Below are 16,001 nucleotides of genomic sequence, written 5' to 3' on the forward strand. Positions count from 1 at the left end.
TTAATTGATGTCTATAAAACACTTCAGAGCCTTAAATAGAAAGCTGTACAGGAATTCAAATTATCACTACATCCTCCGATACATTACAAAAATTACAGCTGCCTTTTCTCATCAAAACAAAACTCTCCAATGTAACAATGAAATTTCAAAATATTTCCCACAATTCTTTCCTCCTCCTCCATCTACTTTGTCCTGGTGATACACAGTAATAACCTTCCTTCCTATAAAACTGAATGGGAAAAAAATTGATGAAAACCTTCTCAAATACGAAAGACTATATAACTGAAACACCAAGAAATCTGAAGGCTTTTTAAAAGCATACAAATGAGTCAAAGCTACAGAACGTCAGCTCCTACCATTAAGGGTATTTAAGCCTTAATATTTTACTTGCTAATGAAGCAAACATGTAGAATAATTACTGTCAAACACTTAACACATTTTCGTGAAGAGGACAGATATAATTTGCTTTAGGAAAATACCAGCAGTATGTGCTGCAGTGATTGTTACAGAATTACAGATTACAGTACAAAATTCACTGGGCTTTCTTTTACAGATTATGTTGAAACATGTTTTAGGATACCCTTCAATATTTTATTTTTAAGTTTATTTGAATGCAGTGCATTCAGCTTGTCTCTTTGAAACAGTAAACAGTGAACATTTGCAATGTGCAGTCTTGAAAAATAGAAATGAGACAAGAGAGGGGTAACAATCACACTTCAAAAAAGATTGGTAACTCTCTTAATTTTTAAACAAAAAGATGCAGCTTGTTGCCAAGCATGCTTGGCTGAAGAACTAAGAATATCTTCTAGATCTTTCTGAGGTATACAAAAGAACAGTGCAGCTACAGAGGAATACACAAAATCAAATGACAAATCTTGAAAAATAGCCTAAGGAAATTAATCTTTCTCCCATATATAAGCATACTATCTTCTCTTCATAGGCTGACAAAAACAAGCAGGACTGCATGAAGCAATTGAAACAGAAGGTGATAAAAAGTTAGGTTAAAAATATGAGCAAAGCTTTGGTTATGTGGAGATTATCATTCTCCTGCTACTAATTCTAAGAAAACTCAGTTTGATTAGAAGCTATACATACTTTTCAGGCTTTCTGCTTTTAGGCATAGTAAGGTTCCTAAATGCCTCTATAGTGGCAGCTTCAATAAAGCGTTCCCTGAGTGCTGACCAGGATAGTATCAGTAAGGTGGGTGTTTGTTTGCTGTTATAGCTCTATATTTCAGCAATATTACCTGTTTTTCTATGTTACATTGGTAAGAAAAATCTGCAAGAATACCTCCCTTATAATACTTCCTAGGGATTTGCTGATCCCCAGGTTCTACAGCAATATATCCTGATTCTCTGTGTGACCTCAGTGCTAGATGCACCAATGCTAAGGTCATGTAGTTCAGAAAATGCATGAGGGAGGAGACTCATTCTTAGGAATACTTCTTTATTTTGTGAGTGTGGGCATTCTCATGTCTCAATAAATTAAATTGCAGAGAAGTAGCCTGATCAGATATTCGAATGCTCTATAATGTATAGTGATTTCAGCAGAACTGTGCTCAATTTTTGTCTTTTTTTGAGTTTATTCAACCTTTTAAACAGTTGTCCCAAATTTCTGGTCTGCCAAGTACACTCAGTTTGACCTACTGAAATCTGAACACAAAAGTGAGTTTCCTATTGTAAAAAAAGGGTTTTACCACTGATTTTTACCAGAATGTCTAGCAGCAGTGACTTCTTACTGAGAATAGAAGAAGTTAGTTCATTGTTGATTAACTGGAACACGATATTTTTCCTTGTCCATTACTCCTTCATGTCAGGAACATCTATTTCCATCCATTCTATAATTATTTTTCAATAAAATATCACTATATTGCATCATCATTTAATCTTTCTGAAAGTCAGTGAGCAGGTCACTCAAGGCAAAGCACTAATTGACTGCCAGTCTTTCTTATTCAGAAAGGGTATTCAAACTGTATGCAAAGGAGCATGGTAAATGTCTGTCTCAAAGAAGTGAAGAAGACAAATAGGTCAACCTTAATTTAGGCCCCACTGAAGACATCCTCAAAAATAGCTGTCTGCAGTTACAGAGTGCTACACCTCACTCATTTATTTAATGCCTGCTCACTGCAATATTGACCTAATTGCAGAAATGATCCATTCAGCACAGTAATTTAGGACTAACAGATTGCATTGTAGAGTTTTACAGAAGTCTCTGGGGTTTACTGTGCTCCTTCTGGCTCCTACAGATCTTCAGGAGAGGATCAATCCTACCAACATTGCTAACAGGTGAAACATTGTCAGTCCTGCTTCTGCTTGGCACACTGCTGTCTACAGTCTATTTTCATTGGCTGGATTACATTACAAAGAATCACAACTGACACTAGATCCACACCTCTTCAGGTATATGCTGTGTCACGGGCTGTGGGCCAGAGTGTCAAATCCACTAGATCAAACTGATGAGTTCTGCTAACATAAATCATCCTGTATAATTCCACTGTATCATGACCTGCCTAAGAAAAGGTAAAGAACTAATCACCATGATCATGCTAAAGGCAAAACTTTGATTCCAAATACTGCTAATTAAAACAAAATTTTAAAACCTTTCTAAATAATGTCAATAAACATTGTTTCAATGGCTGTATTTACTGATTCAATTATTTTATACATGTATTTGTAGAATCTATACATATTACACTGTGGCAGAAACTCAAGAAGGTACTCTGTGGAACTCCATCCCTATGCTGTCTGAGGAACAGGTTGAAAAAATAAGAAAGCTATAAGTAAGCTCAGAGAGCAAACTGACATCCCACTCTCCAACAGCATACCCTCATGGTCATGATCTTTTCAGTGGCTACAATCAGTAATAATCAAACTATTCCTCATGGAGCCCTGCCATCAAGGATCCAAGATCCCCACAGATGGCTGGAACACCACAGATCATGTTCTGCTCAATTCACAAAGTCAGTGGTCTCTTCCCATCCCCCAGCACTGCAGCATAGGCTGCACCAGATGCACAGGCAGTGAGTCCTCTGTATTCAAACCATGTCTTTGGCAAAGGGACTAATTCTCTGTCTGGTGAGGTGCATCTCCTGTTTTCACCCATTCCTTTTTACCCTGCAGCAGCACTGCTTGCTGCTCTGAAGGGTGGCTGTTTGACCACGCTTCAGCCACACGGTCACGCATTTGGCAACTGCAATTCACGTTTCGGCAAGTGTGGAGACATTAGTCCTCTTTAAATGAGTATTGCTGATCACACAACATATCACAGACGCCAGACTTCAGCGACAAGATCTTCCTTCTTTTCTGACATTTGGGAATATTGCCATGGTGTTAATGACTTGTACCTTTTGAAGGCATTTAGAGCAGTACACGGGGTACAGGAACAAGAGTCAGTGCATTTTTTTAAAGTTTTGGAAGCTGCAATCTTAGAGCTCTGCAATACAGCAGTACCACTACCACCAACAGGCCATAAACGCTTAATTTGCAAGGCTTCACAAGTCCTGAGGCTTGTCAGCTGTGCTTTGTCTGAATATATCTTTGTATCAATTGGAACAGATATGTTTGTGATTCCTCCAACTGACCAGTTCAATACCTCTAATTGTTTCACTTTGATTTGTCTTTGAACAATAATAGTTTTATGCAGAGAGCTGTAAAAAGTGTCTACTCAATGTATACTGAGATACTTACAAGACTAACATAAGGACATAGTATGAAGAGATGGAGGCCTGATCAGACAGCAGGGTCCTTAAGATAGCTGTGCCTTCAAACACAAGATGTGGTAAAGAGGAATTCAGCTATGGGATGGTAAGAGATGAGGCACAGACTTCGCTCTGGTAACTATAAACAACTCAGCCTTGATCAGCAACAAAATGCAGATCTGACAAAACTGAGGTTAGTGATATCTAAGAGAATAAAGAAACAGTATCAGTACATGTAAAATGCACCATACATTATATTATACATTATATTATATATTATATATATATTATAAATACAGATGTCTCACAGAGCTGCAAAAAAACAAAGAAAAGGCAAAGGAGTTGAAGTGTGTTAGCAAATGTAGAAAAATGATCCCAAATTGTGGATCCTAGGGTGAGGAAGATGGGGTCATCAACGTGAACATCCTGTTCTTCCTAGGACAGGACTACAACTGCTGACAACTCCCCAGAACCAAACCACTGACCTTGGGACACTAAGGAGCAGTGCAATGGTGAGTATGAATGCCCCAAATGGGGAGAATCAAAAAGTGTTTGTAAAATAATTTAACTGCATTACTAATCTTTCTTTTCCCTGCAAGAGAGCTACACTATTAATGATTCTTTAATTAGACTGCTAAGATTTCAACGATATTAACTTTAAAAAACCACATATATATATATATATATATATATAACATATATACACATATATATACACACATATATATATATATACACAAAAATATGTGTGTGTCTTCATTGTCTATAAAGATTTTGACTGCAACTGACTACAGATTCCACTGCTAAGCAAACTCTCAACTAAAAATTATCTGTATTTTCTTACATTGCACCAATGGAGATGGGAGCAGACAAAAGACAGTAAGGAAGCCACAACAAGCCTAAGTTTGGAGCAAAATGGAATAAATCCAATTACAGTTTAAGTCAGGGAACATCTCCTGAGTGGTGGAAATTAGAAACATAGGTCAAAATGCAGCAGTGGACAATGGGTTCAATTACGGACATAAAGTTTTCATAGAAATAATTTTTAGTTTGGTAGGAAATTTGAGGACTCAAATGTTAAATATTCTTAAATTACTAGTTTTCTATGATTCTCACTGTCTCCTGTTGAGAACAGTTGAACACAGAGTATTCATAAAATTTAGCTTCCTTCAAGTCACGAAACAAAATTAATTAGAAGATCTTTGTTTCCAATTGCTGTTATCTGTCTAGACAAATTGAAAGATGAAACCTTCAGCTGAGAAGTCTTTTAATTCAAGTGCATGGTGAATTCATACAGTCAAACCCAAATATTCTCAAGTGGCTTCCTCTTTTCACATCTCCTGAAATGAAGTCATTCAGAATTGCTGGTTCTTCCCAAAAGTAGGGCAGAATTCATACATGCTAAAATTGTGTCTATTATTCAGTTTGGAGAAATTACTGCTATAAGCTTTCCTGTTCACAGCATGGGAATTTGTTAGCCTTTCTTCTTCAATGAACACAATTCCAGAAGTTCCTTAACTAGTCAAATTTCCTGATGTGAAATACCAATAACCAGGCACTAGTCCCACAAAATTACAATGACTTTAAGAAACAGTCTTTAAACACATTATTTTGTGCCTGTAAACAGGAATTTCCTTATGGAATAAAACTTATTATTTGGTCCATTGTCAACATCTGATTATTCAGATGGATATGAAAGGAGACTGGGAAATGATTCAGACAGAGCATAACATATGTAAATCAGGCTACAGAATATATACAGGGTACATTCTCCTGAGAAAGTGTTTGTAATCAGATGACTGTAGAAAGTAAGTGCATGAATAATAGAAGACAGAACACTACATAATCTCAGGCACTCTAGTGCAGCCAAGCAAACTGAAAGGCTTGCATAAGTCACAGTTTAACTCACAAATTATGAAAAGTTAGCTCTTGTGGTACTAACCATGTTGAAAAACTACACCTGTAGCTGTAGTTTTTCAACATCTTTTCAACATCTTGATTTTCAACTTTGCAGGATCTTTTTCAATTAGCTAAACAGTAAGCTCAACTATGACTGTTTCTCCGATTTTTGCACAGGTTACATTAAAGATGTCAAATATATGAGGAAAAAAAGAGCTACACACCATGAAGGATACCAGTCATGAACTGGACTGGAACCCAGAGATGTCAGTTCCATTCTCAACTTTGCTGAAGATATTGAGCAACTTACTTTTGGTTTCTGTGTTCCCCTAAATATGCTTTACCCGTGTTATCTATACACAATTGAGCCATACAGAAATCATTCATGTCAGAACTGGCTCTTGTTACCTTTCCTACAATGGGAAACACAATGGAAGCTGGTCTCAGTGGAGAGCATCTATGTATTCATGCCATAAACTATTTAGCAGCTTAGATAATGGATCTTCTGTAGCCACTGGTTGCCCTACATGCAAAATGCATCAATCAGCTCTTTCCTACAACAGTCAGTATGTCTGTTCTGTTGCAGCCAGAGAGGGAAAAATAATCCTATGGAACGCTGGGAAAGAAACAGAAAAGACCACTGATTTCCTTCTTCAAATCAAAGCCTTGGTGGTTGCACATGCCACCAATCCATTTGGAGTTTTCTTGGAGTTACTGGAGAGAAGTCTGCTCCTCTGCTGGCCACTACCTAGTATTCCATGTCTCACAGTCACAAAAACAAGTACAAAATTTGCTTCAAAATTAAAAGCACTAAAAATACAATAAAAAATAACAGTAACACTAATTAATTATATTCTATTTCTCAACAAAAAGAAACCACCATAAATTATAAATTTAAATCATACAAATCCAGACAATATATAAACAGTAATACTTCAAAACACACTTGAAATAAAGTCAAAAGTATTTCGAAGGCATTCAGTGCACTGGCAGTTTAGAATTATAAAAATTTCTGAAAAAATTTGTACTAAAATAGGTTACTTTAAGTGTAGATTGTTATATGCTATTTCAGTGGAAAATTATTATTAGAATTCATAGGCAATTTGAGTAGAACATATCAAAGTTGAATTTAAATAAAGATTTTTTGATAAAATAACCATGTAATCAGTTCCATTGGTAGTCATATGCAGTGTGGATTTGCTATATAATCCATCAGATTTAACCATACTGCATTCCCTTTCTTCATTCTAGCAAAGCAAAACTAACACTGTGAACTAGAATAGAAATTGATTTTGAGCGGCACCATTGCAAGAAATGCATCATCTCTAGCGATTCATGGTGCAAACTATAGCTACCTGCTGGTGATACCTTAGCAATGATACACCTTGACCCTTAACAGACCTTTGCTATCAATATCACACCATTGTACAGATGCAAAGGCAGTGCCTGATGACTTTCAACATAATATGTATGTGAAAAAATGATCAGTTTTATTACTATTGTTTTTGGGGTTTTTTGCATGGTCCACTGGGTCCCTTTTCACTGCTTCACAATTTGGGGCATTGAAGTCACAAAGGTAAAATTATACACTTAAATTGTTACAAAACTAATACAAATTAGCTATTTAAAGTTACAAACAAACCACTGGGGGAAAAATAAAGAAAAATGTACACTACATATCTGTATCAAATTACTTACAAGTAATTGTGTGATTACTATAAAGCTGACAATTTTCAACCACAACCACCAAGTGCATCCTGTAACTTTACAACAGTTATGGTTGCCACAGTAGCAACTGTAGAGAAAAGCCTTTGCACTTAGTAAGAATTCCTAACTAAACTGTAGACAAAAAACATAGCTTCTCTGTTGCTGGAGTGAGACATTTTAATCTAATTTAACACAGTGAATAAATATTGAAATTCTGGAAATGTCCTTAAGTACTTTTGATTAGCAACAAAAAATGCATTTAATTTACTTAAGCCTGTTAAAGAGTAAAATTACTGTGGATATAAAATGTATATATATGTACATGATACATTTTATGTACACAGATCTATACAACGTGTGGCTACTGACATATAATATGAAGACAGAAATAGCAGTAAAATCAGCTGGTTTTAAAGTAACAATGATTTCAGAAGCTGTGCCAGTTGCAAATAGTGACTACTAACATATCACATCAGGATTAGAATTTGCTACTATCCAAATGTAAGAAGTGAAATTCCTTCTAAATATTAAAATCATACTGAGGGTATTTAATCTGTTTCTAATTCTGGTACAATGAATCTACATATATTTTCTGTCTGGTCACATTACAAAGCTCTTTTTCTTTACACAGAAAGCATGCATGAATATAAATAAAGCTACTGAACCATCGTTCCAGAAAACCTGACTATGCAACAGCTTAAAAAAAATTGTAAACATAGAAAATATGTACTGTTGAGAATTGTGCTTTTTTCCTAATGTATAAACCTAGAAGCATTTTTCACAATACTTATTGGAAAGTGCTTTTGCTGTAAACAAAGCTAAAGAGTATCATCTGGAAATGATACTTGAAGTTGTCCCACATCGGTATGCAATTCAATGAGCAAAGCTTGGCCCTTTGGTAATCAGCCTCTGCTGAAGTACAGGCAGGATGACTTCATTGGGAACAATTCCAAACCCTTTGTTTAGAATCACATGTTCTTTTCTTCTGCTGGATAGTTCCTTGTTCCCTTCGGATAGTAGAGATACCTGGGGGGGAAAAAATTGGTAGATAGTTGGAAGTAAGAATTTCTCACTATTCACACTCACCAGGCATGGGATCAATCTCTGTGCTACCAGCGGAAAGCTGATGTATGAGCATGATATAGAAGCCAAGGAACCTCAAAAATTTATCAAATGAAATGGTTTTAGTTCATAGTTTACAACAGTTTGATGCAGAAATCTCTGGGTGAAGCTCTGTCATTTATGTTACATACAGGGAATTTGTCTAATTATCCTCTGACTCAAAATTTATAGACTAGTCTTCACAGCATACAAATAGAATTAGAACAGCATGGTGCAAAGGTCTCCCACAGATAATCAATGAAGCCTGAATGCAACATAATGCATTTGTGGGACAGCTTTAACTTATGTTGCTGATGTAACATGTCCAGAAACTTCAGCACTATGAAGAACTAGTTGAAAGTAAGTCTTTAACATCACTTCTTTTCTCATTTCTCTTTAGCTTGCTACATGGAAAATTAGCTGAGAAAGTGATGAAGCTGCATCTGTCAGCTTTATATTGGTGAAACTTGTCTCCAAATCAAGCTGCATTATATTGTTACAACGATACTATGAAAATATGATGCAAAGATTTATCATAATCAATGCTGTGAAAAAGTAAAACTGGTTGTTTTGGTTTTGTCTCAATGTTCTACCAGTCTCCAATGCAAGTTAAAACCTCTTCTAAAATTTTTCCAGATTACTTGTATACAATTTGTATAACTCAGATACATAAAGGCCTTGCAAACATTTCTTTATTCGTGGCCCCTCAGGAAGCAGTGTTATTTTGATTACTGAAGTACTGAAGGATATCAAAGTATTCCAGGAATGAGGAAAGAAAAAATACAAAAAATAGCTTATAGCTTCGCATGCACATTTCAACAAAGGTAGATAGAAATCCATAAGCTGAAGGATTGTTATTAAAGTTGTAAAGTCAAGAGCACTTAAGGAAAAACAAAACATGTGGAGTAAAGGCTGACAGCAAACATCCACTTAACCTGCTATGTGAATAACCTAATCCTTGATGGGGCACCATATCTGTACAAAAATTAGAATCACAGAATGGTTGTGACTCGAAAAAGCCTTTAAGGATCATGTAGGCCAATGCTCTTGCTAGGAGCAGGGAAGACTATCATTAGGTTCTCAAAACCCCATCCAAACTGAACTTGAACACTTCCAGGGATAGGGCATTCACAACTTCCCTGTGTCTCACCATTGTCATGACAGAAAACTTCTTCCTTATGTCCAATCTATATTTATGGCTTTAAGTTTAAAACTGTTGCCCCTCACTGATTGCTACAGGCCTTGGTAAAAAAAAAAATTATCTTCTAAGCCCTTTTTAAGTATTGAAAGGTTGTAAGAATTTCTCTCTGGATTCCCTTTTGTCTGAGCTTTTGAGCCTGACTCTTGTTCTATGTGTCTACCACCTGCCCCAACTGCAAACCATTCTCTCTTCTCTTGGTCAGTCCCAGCTACAGGTTGTTCTTCCTTCTGCCCCAACCAATCTCCTTCTTAGAATTCCTGCATTCCATCTCCTGCTGTTCTTGGTTCTGCACTAGATGTATTCTCATTTCCTAGCTCCTATCTCATCAGTTTTTTTCTTATCAGTTCTTTGCCCAGGCACTACCTTAAGATGATGAGACAGACTCACTTTCTGTTCTGATGTCTAGACTTGACCTGACAATATTGCAGCAATTTCAGTACTCTATCAAGGCTACTGTTAATCATACACCTACTACTGTGGGTTCTTTTGAAATCATGACACTGGCACAGATTTGTTAAATGAAGGATGAAATACCTGTGAGGAAAAAAAAAACACCCAAACTTTTTTGGCTAATCCTTGCTATAACAGACAAGTTAATAAAGAAAACAATACTAGAATGTTTTTAATATGAGCAAGCAAGGTAGGCCAAAGTTTCTTAAATTCAATGCCTTCATTTAGTGATACAAAGGGTAAAATCTTTCAGATCCTTCCATGGCACAGACTTATAGAACTATAGGACTCCAGAAGAACATGGAAAGCTCAGAAGATTGAGAGGGTTTACAGACACAATGTCACAGTAAGGAAAACAGTTATTCCTTCTTTTTATATTATTTTCCCATGATTTGTCTTAGTAAAATCTTTCAAATTAACTTTGAAAACTGCAGTTGATACTATGACAAGGCCTAAAATTTATCTTTATGGAGTACCATGTCAGAAACATGATGATTTGACTTTCCCTAACCAGAAAATTGATGTTCTGCTAGTAAAAAGGGAGTACTCGAAAACAAAGGACATAACTACAGTACTTAGAGGAACACTGTGTCTGTTAGTACCATACTGACATCCTGGAATAGCTTTTGTTCTGTCTTGCACCCTTATATCAAAACACCCACCTATGTAACCAATGTAACTCTACAATTCCTCCTCTAGCCGCAGTCATTAAGGAGACCTTAAAAGATTTTATCTTTGTATGGCCCTGATTTCTGAACACTGAGGTCAATTTCATCTTCCATTTCTTCACAAACTTTCAGATTGTCTTTTATTTAGTCTAAGAGTCCCCAAAATGCCTTTAAACACCATCTTGCTATGAAACGGAAGGATATTACATTCTTATCAGCTAAACTGACCAGCTGGACCAAACCATTAAAGCCTAAAAAACAAACCAAACCAAACTAACCAACAACAAAAAGAAACCTTATGCCCCCCCGCAAAAAAACCCAAACCAACAAAAAAAAAGCAAACCCAAAAAACTTCCTCTTTACTTCAACTGAAAATGTTAAGTTCACAGTAGCTGTACAAGAATGCTTGCACAAAAATGATTTTAGACTATACTGAGCTTTTGAACCAGCTTAAGTAGGAAGGTGCCTTTCTATTTTATGTTCTTTGACAGTTTATCTATGCTCTATGCATGATTTCCACCATGCAGACATCTCTCGTGCACAGTAGTTGTTCTTAAATCTTTTCATCAAACTGGTAGAAAGACTTGCTTCAGAGGTGCCAGAGCAAACCCATCTTATCTTGGCCAAACAAGTCTGTGATGACAGATGCTTCCACTCAAAGGTGGAGAGCTCACAGAAGAATATCTGAGAACTCAGGGCATGTGATCTCTGCAAGGGACCAGAGCCATCTGCCTGCTGTTGAAAACAGTCAGTGCCACAGTCCAAATGCTGACAGACAGCTTCATAAACACACACTTTTTCTACAGGCATTCCTAGTGTCAGGACTTCAGGCATTCCTAGTGTCAGGAGACCACTTAATTTTGTCTATACATCACTGAACTATATCAATTACTTGATACCTGTGAGTCAGTCTAAATTCAGGCCAGATGCTTTTTCATTTTTTCCAACAAGAGGTGAAAAGCACCTTTCTATATATCTCATTGCTAAAGATAATCCTCAGCTTGAGTGTAGGAAGAGGTTTTGCATCAATGACAATCCTACCATGTGATCAGATTATTTTGGTACTTGCACCAGATTGATTACTTCTCTGTTCTACACCACACAATGTCATGAATAACAGCCAGGTTATCCATCTTTTATACCTAGCAGTACTAACGTGAGCCAAGTCTAGCAGTCTTGATGCTAACTAATTGCTAAAAACCAACAGTTTCTTCCACAATTCTTATCATACTGACTCACAGGAAAAACAAGCCTCAAATAAAATAAAAAAATAAATTAAAGACTGACCTACTAACCAAAGTGGGAAAAATGTTTTGTCATGGCACTGTAATACCAGGAAAAAAATTAAAATTATCTTTGTTACCAGCTTACTGGTTATCCATGAAATAACCAGAACATTTCTGCAATTCTCTACAAATATAGTTAGCAATACATTTTTCACACCTGACCACTTGATTTTGACATGAAGAGCTGTAATGCCCTAGAATCCAAAGCATACATTTTTCCTAGTTTATAAGTCATAATTTCTGTAAAATTTCTACCATTACCATGAAGCCTGGACATATATCTTCTGAATGCAGCCTATATCTGTGCAGCTGGAACAACTTGGTTAAAATTATCTCTCTAGCAAGTGTGAAAAGGCACATTGTGACAATCACCATGTGCTGCAGTGAACCCTGTCCAGCAAGTGTCTTTAAATCCATGTCATGCCCAAATGTTTGTCATTGGAACTCTCTGTATTTATCAATGTGACAAATATTATAGTCACTGTCTAACCCCAGGAGTTGGATGAAATTAAACCTAGGATCAGTTGCTACACCAGGTTTTCATGTTGCTTTTAATTTCTGTGGGATCTATGACTTAGGAAAGATAGGCCAATACTGCCTCTTAGTGGAAGGACAGCTGACTCAAAAGGTGAAGTGAATGCTGGTCTGCGGAAATAGACTGGAAACTTACAGTGCCACACAGACCCTCAGCTGGCAGCCATCAGTACTGCAGGGGGGTAAATTAAAGACAGTTGCAGCCATGAATGCTTAGTAGTGATGATGATGATTATAGTAATAATAGTAAAATAATATTAATAATAGTAAAAAGTACTTCTGTGCTTTGGCAAACTTTTTTACCTCCTTTGGGAGAAGTACAGTTCAGCAGAATGCTGGTATGGCTTGCTGGCCAAAACAATCTTTTGTATGTGTGAGAACTAGAAACCTACACGGCCAATTTGGAAGAAGAAAACAATTAACAGATACCTGGCAACATTAGTGGAAATTATTCCAGGCAAGAATAAAAAGGAGCAGAATATCTTAAATCACCTAGATATCACCAAGCCAAAAGACCTGCTTTAGATTCCAGGAGTGTTGGAGCTGTGTACTGTCATCTATTGCCTAGTTCAGTATGTTCTAGAACATTAAAAAACCATTAACTAAACGAAGTACAAATGTCAGCCATATAACAGAATTAAAGAGGTACATTATTTTGAAGAATACTTAATTAACATGGTAAAAATTTGCAGGCAGCAAAAGCTCCACTAATGAATTTCTATTTTCAAATTATGGACCATAGACCAAATACAAATGAGGGCAGCCTCAAAAAGGCACTGTTCAGATTTTGCTGTCATTCCTGAGCTATATAATCCTTCTGGGGACAATACCTTGAGATATTCTTTGAGTAGTTAAAAATGTATAGCTATCATTAGAGCCACACTTGACAGTTTAGCTCTTCATGAAATAGCTCTTTCTAACCACAAAATTAGTTACTTCTCTATTTCTAAAATTTCAATAACAATGAAATAAATTTCACTGAAGAAAGTTAAGAAATTTTGTGACAACATATCAATATATGCATTTGATTATGAAGCCTGTTTCCTTCTAGTCTTACTTGCACTGCAACCATTTTTTTTCCTACAAAACAAATGTTGAAGCATTCCTCACAAACAGACATGGTCATTCGAGCTTGTATGCTTTTGGCTGGGTTAGAGTTAAATTTCTTCACAGTAATTTGCATGCTGATATATTTTGGATTTGTGCTGGCAACGGTGTTGACAACATACCAGTGTTTTAGTTATTGCTGAACAACACTTACACAACACCAGGGCAACTTTTGCATCTCTCACCACCCCACCAGTGCTTAGGCTGAGTGTGCAAGAAGCTGGGAAGGGACACAGCCAGGACAGCTGAGCCCTGACAACTGGCCAAAGGGATGTTCCATACCATGTGGCATCATGCTCTGCAATAAAAGTTGGAGGAAAGAAGAAGGAAAGGCAGGTGGTATATTTGGAGTTATGGCACTTGTCTTCCCAAGTAATCGTGAGATGTGAGGGAGTCCTTCTTTCCTGGAAATGGCTAAACCTGCCTGCTGTTGGGAAGCAGAGAATTAATTCTTTCTTTTGCATTGCTTGCAGGTGCAGATTCTGCTTTACCTATTAAACTATCTTTATCTCAAGCCAAGAGCTTTTTCACTTGTATTCTTCCAGTTCTTTCACCTGTCCTACTGCAGGGGAGTGAACGAGTGGATGTGTGGTGCTGAGGCTGCCCGTGGGAGTGAGACCACAGCAGAGCTACAGCACTGAGCTGAACATATCTCCTACCTCTGACCACTGCATTTTTTCTTATAACTGAGTTTCTCTTGGATTAGATCTCTTCAAGCAATTTATTAAAAATAGATTTCTGCATGAATTTGGGTGTTATATGTGTACTTTAATATAAAAAAGCAGGATGAAATTTTGAAACTGGTATTCACTGCCTTATTCATCAATAGTCTCACAAACAAGGAGCTTGCTTCTTGTGCAGTATAATATTAAATCAGAAGGTGGAAAAGAAAAAGAGTGGCACAATGGATGTGAGCGGAATAATTTGGAAACATTACAGGGTCTTTTTATGCATGTTTACCAAATTTCTGTATAAATAAGTAATACAATTGGAGTGCTGAGTAATTTCAGGAGATTAGTGATAAATGGGCACAAGTTGATTATTCAAGATAAAGCTGAGGGTCATTATCCTCAGCTGGTCATTAATCCCCATGAAATGACTGGTATTGAGATAGTAATTACTACTATAATGAAAATAGGGTAAAAAAAGCAGCATGACATTATTCTTATGAAGCTGTCAGTTTCTAAAGAATTCATGCTTCTCTCATCACCCAATCAAGTGGCTTGAATTATTTTTAACTCTTTATACAGTTCATTTGTCCTACTACAATTTTCATGTCATCACATCACTTAAAGTTTGGTTTCCCATCTTATCTTCTTGGAATATTAGAAGGGCACAATAAGGAGCAACAGTGATGAGAGAGAAAGACAATGCATATATTCCCCTAAACCAGAAAATAAATACAACATATTTTCACAATTTTCTCTATAAAGCATGTTCCACAGTGAGGTAGAAGATTGCATTATTATGTTATCTAGCTAATTATTCTTTTAGCCATAGCACACATCCCAGTTCCTTGTTCTAAACCAAAATTCACCTTGTAGCCTTACAATATATGTAATGGATAATGTCAATGTCAATGTCAACTTGGTCAGAAAACGTGAGGAAATTTGGCCCTAAAATGAAAAGCATCTTTAAACATTTGCAATTTTTCAAATCAAGTTTGTGGTATTTTGATGTGCCTTCTAAGGACTTCTGAGCCCTTGAAGTTCTTTCCCTTCTCATTTCTACTAGACAAGCTAGAGCCATATTATGAGCTGAAGGGAAGGCAATTTGTTTCCTGCTAGAAGCACTGTCATTCTGTTTCCACTGGGAAAGACCCACACATGCTGCATGACTACAGCTTAGAAAATCTAAAACCCAGTCTAAACTAAAAGCTTTTAATGTAACATAAGTAACTTTAAAAATAGTGTTGGCCTATATGTTGCTAAAGTAAGTAAGATACAGATATTCATTATTCTAAATACTTTTTTCTAAAGCTCCTCTGTGAACAATTTTCCAAGAAGAGGATTGCAGGAAAGTTACAGGATGGATTGAGGCTCTGCTGGAAAATTTGCAGTTGCTTCTGAAATGTCTCACTGTATGTAAAAGAGAGGCAGTAGAGCCAGGCTCAAATCTGCTTTAGGCAAGAATGGCTGATAGGATGTTGTTGTGAGGGCTGCAAACCAATTACTGCGTGATGGACTAAAACCAGGTAATGGTGGACACTGATAAGTGACTTGCAGTGCAGCTCAGGAAACTGATTTGTTCTTCTAGCTTGCTCATGTTGTTTGGAGAGTTTGAGGTGAAACCTAATGATTCTGTCTGCTAACCAAATGAATCATTCAATACTGGACTCTGCTATTTGGACA

The 16,001-nt window shown here is 36.6% G+C and overlaps 1 protein-coding gene across 1 annotated transcript in view; it reads right to left on the bottom strand.

Moving 5' to 3' along the window:
• Positions 1-6,435: 6,435 nt before the first annotated feature.
• NEK10 (NIMA related kinase 10) overlaps positions 6,436-16,001 on the bottom strand; it is a 93,673-nt gene continuing 84,107 nt past the window's right edge. The window contains 1 exon segment of the mRNA XM_072924251.1: positions 6,436-8,329. Within this exon segment, the coding sequence (XP_072780352.1) occupies positions 8,238-8,329 (92 nt within the window). The 3' untranslated portion in view covers positions 6,436-8,237.

This window comes from Taeniopygia guttata, chromosome 2 (genome assembly GCF_048771995.1).
Source record: "Taeniopygia guttata chromosome 2, bTaeGut7.mat, whole genome shotgun sequence".
Lineage (NCBI taxonomy): Eukaryota > Metazoa > Chordata > Aves > Passeriformes > Estrildidae > Taeniopygia > Taeniopygia guttata.